The sequence below is a fragment of the Mandrillus leucophaeus genome, unplaced genomic scaffold, assembly GCF_000951045.1.
Source record: "Mandrillus leucophaeus isolate KB7577 unplaced genomic scaffold, Mleu.le_1.0 Scaffold1060, whole genome shotgun sequence".
NCBI classification, from domain to species: Eukaryota; Metazoa; Chordata; class Mammalia; order Primates; family Cercopithecidae; genus Mandrillus; species Mandrillus leucophaeus.
In genome coordinates, this window is record NW_012098766.1 from 308286 (window position 1) to 313321 (window position 5036).

Genomic DNA, 5036 nt, shown 5'->3' on the forward strand with positions numbered 1-5036 from the left:
CCTAGAAAGAGGCCTAGTTTCACTTTATTTATTTATTTATTTATTATTTATCTATTTGAGGCAGGGTCTCATTCTGTCACCCAGGCTGGAGTGCAGTGGTGTGATCTCAGCTCACTGCAGCCTCCACCCGTAGGGCTCAAGGGATCCTCCCCCCTCAGCTGCCTGAGTGGCTAGGATTACAGGCAGCTGCCACCACACCCAGATAAATTTGCATTTTTTTTGTAGAGATAGGGTCTCCCTGTGTTGGCCCAGGTTGGTATCAAACTCTTGGGTGCAAGCGATCTGCCCACCTCGGCCTCCTAAAGTGCTGGGATTTCAGGCATAAGCCACCATGCCCAGCCTAGTTTCACTATCTTTTGAGAGCATGTTAACATCCATATTATTGTATTCTTATAAATAATCTCTGAGGTGTATAGGGGCATATATTAACCTGATTAAAAAGAGAAGGAACTGGCCAGACGTGGTGGCTCATGCCTGTAATCTCAGCACTTTGGGAGCTGAGGCAGGCAGATCACCTGAGGTCAGGAGTTCGAGACCAGTCTGGCCAACATGGCAAAACCCCGTCTCTACTGGAAACACAAAAATAGTCGGGTGTGGTGGCATGTACCTGTAACCCCAGCTACTTGGGAGGCTGAGGCAGGAGAATCACTTGAACCCAGGAGGCAGAGGCTGCAGTGAATGGAGATCCCACCACTTCACTCCAGCCTGGGTGACAGAGTGAGACTCCATCTCGAAAGAGAGAGAGAGAGAGAGAAAAGGAAGGAAGGAAGGAGAGAAGGAAAGAAGTAAGGAAGGAAGGAAAGAAGGAAGGAGGGAAGGAAGGAGAGAAGGAAGGAAGGGAGGGAGGGAGGGAAGGAGGGAAGGAAAGAAAGAAGGAAGGAAGGAAGGAAAAAAGGAAGGAAAGAAAGAAGGAAAGAAGGAAGGAAAGAAAGAAAACCAACAAGAAAGAAAGCAAGAAAGCAAGCAAGCAAGCAAGAAATGCCCAGCACAGGAATATTAAAAACAGGGAGTCTGGCTACTTAGGGGCACGTTCACTTATTAGCTGGGTAGCAAGTTATCAAAGCTCTTGAAGCTTCAGTTAACCTACCTGTAGGTTGGGGATACTATTAGTTATTAGTACTCCACTGGGTTGTTGTGAGATTAAGTAGATTGGTTTACCAGTACAGTACTATCAGAGTAGTGCCTGTCACATAGGAAGCATTAAGAAGGAATCTGTTGTCACTTGGGACAGCAAATTCAGTTGGTCATATTTGGAGAAAGAAAACTATCCTGCCCTTTATGGATAAATTCTCCTTTTTGAGGGGGTTTATTTTCATTTCCAAATCCTAGAAACCCACCTAGCCTGACTTTTTATTACTAAAGGAGTTCCGCCAACTCTCTCACTGTAATTTAAGGCCAAATTAATTCCTCCCTGTACTGTGTTCTTTCTTATTCTTTTTAAATCTTACCAGGGACACATTTATCTGTCTGTGCAGCCCCAACTTAATTTCAGTCTTGAGGACTATGCTATTTTTCCTTCTACTCCCAATCCCAACACACGCAGGAAAAGCATGCTACAGTGGGCTTAGCAGAATTTAGGGGAAAGCTTAACATTTGATAGAAGAGCTCTGCTGTTTTTTTTTTTTCTCTTACTAGACTTCTCCATATCACATTCTAATCTAGGCTTAGGGCATTTCAAAATATATCTGATTAAAATTAATATTGTACAACTAATAAAGTAGAAAAATTCCAATTAAAGTAGGTATCATTAACATGAAGTAACTTGCTTCAATATTACCCTAAGGCACTAACTGGGTGAAATGAAATGGCATAAAGACTGCGTCTCCAAATATCTCTACCCATCACAGTCCCAAGATATTCAATTATTAATTTTTTTCTCCAGGGATTCAAATATAAATGTACAGAAGTATAACATTATTATCTCAGTAAACCTCTCCATGGGGATCATGTTCTTTGGGGATACTACCAATGAGAAAAAAAAAGTAAAGTATTGAATTATATACTGAAAAAATCCTGAATGAAATTCATAAAAAAGAAGGCAACATTTCCACCATGAAGCAGACTTGTATTAGATTGGCATAGTAACTTTCAGATGGGGAGGGAGAGTAGTTTACCTATCTTTGGAACTTGAAGCTTTGATATTAGACAGTGTGGTACAGAGGATAGACCCAGACTAAGAGTTGGGAAACCTGAATTTAAGCACTGTTTTGTTATCAACTAGCCGAATGACTCAGATTAGACATTTAACTCCTTTGGACCTCAAGTCTCATATTTTCAAAACGAGGACATTGGATTCGATAATCACCAAGGTTCTTTTCCAGATCTAAAATTTCATTTATAGTAAACATTCATTTTAAGGGGTATGGTTAACCAGTGCCTACTACAATATTTGAAAGCATTGTACTAGGTGCTAGGCAAATAAAAAAATAACTATAACAAGTTTCCTGATCTCAAAGGTTTATATGTTATGGATTATTTAAATGACCAGCTAATATTTGCAGAGCATTATGTAGTCATTTTACTATACTTCATAAAACGTGGGGGCAGTGAGGCTCAGCCGACTAGGAATAAGCTTTGCCTGTTAATCGTTAGGCTGTAGCTGACTCATTATAAAGATCTGGGTAAATTACCTCTAAGTCTGTTTTTTACTTGAAAATAATCATACTGACTCAACTGAAAGCAATGTTGAGAAATAACAGGTTGTACATTCCATAAATTTTTATGGACACCATGTACATGCCAGGCCAGTGTTGGGAGCTGGGGCAAAGCAGCCAACCCATCCTTCATCTAGCTTAACTCTTATACACATTATTATAAAGTATGCTGCAAATAAATTAATACAGCAAATGGCTAGCTATAATCAATTGTGGGCTTATTGTAATTTAGAGGTGTCACGAAGGAAGCCCTTTTCTGTGCAAAATAACATGTGTCTCAGCCTTTGAAGTACCATGTAAACGGTTTAAAAAAAAAAACCCATAAATATTACACATACAAAAGATTTGAAACTTGTATAAGAAGACATATAATTTACTATTTCCTAGATGTAGATTAAGCTGAAACATAAATAGCAGAAAGAATGCAGAAGCAGCGTCCCTGCTCAGAGTAAGGGCGGACATTCTTACTGCTAGATCTGCCCAACAAGCAATCTGCTATCTCAAGAGTTCAGAGGTACCTATCCATCACTGTGGGGCCCTGCTGAGGCACTGTCGTGATAAAGGTGATCAATAAGGATGTTCTATGAGAGATTCTTGTCTTGAGAAGGAACCTGAAGTAAATAATAAATAACTTCAGGTACAGTTCTGAGATTCCATAAAGTGATTCATAAATGTTTGAATGATAAAAATATGATATAAATAAAATTATAAGGATGTAATTTATTAAAGAGAAATTAGAGATTAAGATGGAGGGAGCGTTTTAGCATGGGAGTGCTGTGGGACACAGAAACTGGTTTGTCTGAGCCCCTTCCAAATACCATAACATCTGTGTCCTGCTTTAAAATCTAAATTTCAGAGCCTCGAAACCCAAAAGCCTTGGCTGTAGAAATCTAAAACCAAAAAGACCATGCGTTCTGTTACCTGTGATTTGTGGTGTCACCACTCTTTGAGGCTCCCAGATGGGGCAGGGCCTTGGGATATGGGGATGCCTTGTAGGTATGTTGTTGTTGGAGTTGGTGGTGGGGATGGGGATGGAGGCAGGGTAGGGTAGGGGTGGGTTGGGGTGGGGGGAATCCTCCGTTAATATCTCGAAATATTATTCTGTTGCTATAACGCAGCGTGTTAAGTTAGTTTCAAGTATTGAAAAACCAGGGCAGAATTCATGGAAATGGTGCAAATTCTTGACTTAGGGTCAGAAGAATTCACCAAAATTAACGTCTCTCTGTGCCAAATAACAGCCAGTTTCAATTTCTGGACGGCCTCTCCGCGTGAGTGACAGGTTTTCTTAGATGCCGCGGGGGGTCTTTCGCGGGCTGGTGGCCTGCCCCCTGGACTCGTCCATGTGTCAGGCTGAGTCCGCAGCTTAGAGCGCGGCCCTGTATTTCTGTCTGATGTCTGGGGCATACAGATATGTGTGACGGACAACGCTCGTGGCATTCGAAGCCTCTTTAACAGACGTTTGTGACGAGAGGAAAGAAGTGTGCGAACTCTGGGAAACAAGTGTGCGGACTCTCGAAAAGAAGTGGATTTCGAAAGTGGGGAGGGGATGGATCTTCGTAAGAGAAATGGAAATTTGCTCCTCACCACAGGGTTTGCTGGAAACGAAGACGCGGCAATTCTTAATCCAGTTTCCTGCAGTAGGAAACAGCGGGCAAGGGAAGTCCCAGTTCAAGTTCGGAGCGAAGTGGGCTCCTGCAAGGAGCCGCCCGGAGGCGTGGGACAAGTGGCGGGAGACCCGGCCGCGTCGCGCCGGGCGCTAGGGATGGACGCACTTCCCTACTTCCAGCAGCCAGTACGAGCCGCCCCAACTGCGCTGTCCTGCTCGATTCTTTGGGAAACACTTCGCGAGCTTTGTTTCAGACGCCGACCCATCTTTCTTGGTGGGTCTGCAGCTCCACCAATCACGCCCGCCACTGGGCGGGGTTTCAGGGTCAAGGTGGACCAATTTTCCAGCATCGCCCCTACACGCGCTCTCGGACCCCTGGGGTGACTGACAGCAGCCGGGCCCAACCCGCTGCTCCGGAGCGTGGCCTCCGCCTGGGGCGTTACGAAGACAAGGCCCCAGGACCAATCGTATTGGCCCGTGGGGGGCGGGGCCTCGCTGCCAGCTCCCGACCAGCGCTACCGGCACTCCTTTTGTCATATGAGAGACGCGGCGGGGCGGCCTCTCAGCCGCGGTTTAGCCAATGGAGAAGGCGAGATGGGCGGGCTGGGAGTGCCTGGCGGCGGGTCGTCAGCTCCGAGCCGAGGTGCAGTGAGCTGGTCGGGGGACCGCGAGGCGAGCGCGGAATCCTGGGCGGCGAGCGGGGTGTGAGCTGCCTGAAAATGCACTCGGATGCCGCCGCTGTCAGTGAGTAGCGGAGAGCCAGCCAGCGGGCCGGG

At 45.2% G+C, this 5036-nt stretch overlaps 1 protein-coding gene across 2 annotated transcripts in view; it reads left to right on the forward strand.

Moving 5' to 3' along the window:
• The first annotated feature begins 4743 nt into the window (after positions 1 to 4743).
• The window catches only part of DCUN1D4 (DCN1, defective in cullin neddylation 1, domain containing 4), a 73436-nt gene continuing 73143 nt past the window's right edge, over positions 4744 to 5036 (forward strand). For both annotated transcript variants that reach the window (XM_011984310.1, XM_011984314.1), the window contains exon 1: positions 4744 to 5004. In XM_011984310.1, coding sequence (XP_011839700.1) covers positions 4980 to 5004 — 25 coding nt within the window. In that variant the 5' untranslated portion in view covers positions 4744 to 4979. The remainder of the gene's footprint in view (positions 5005 to 5036) is intronic.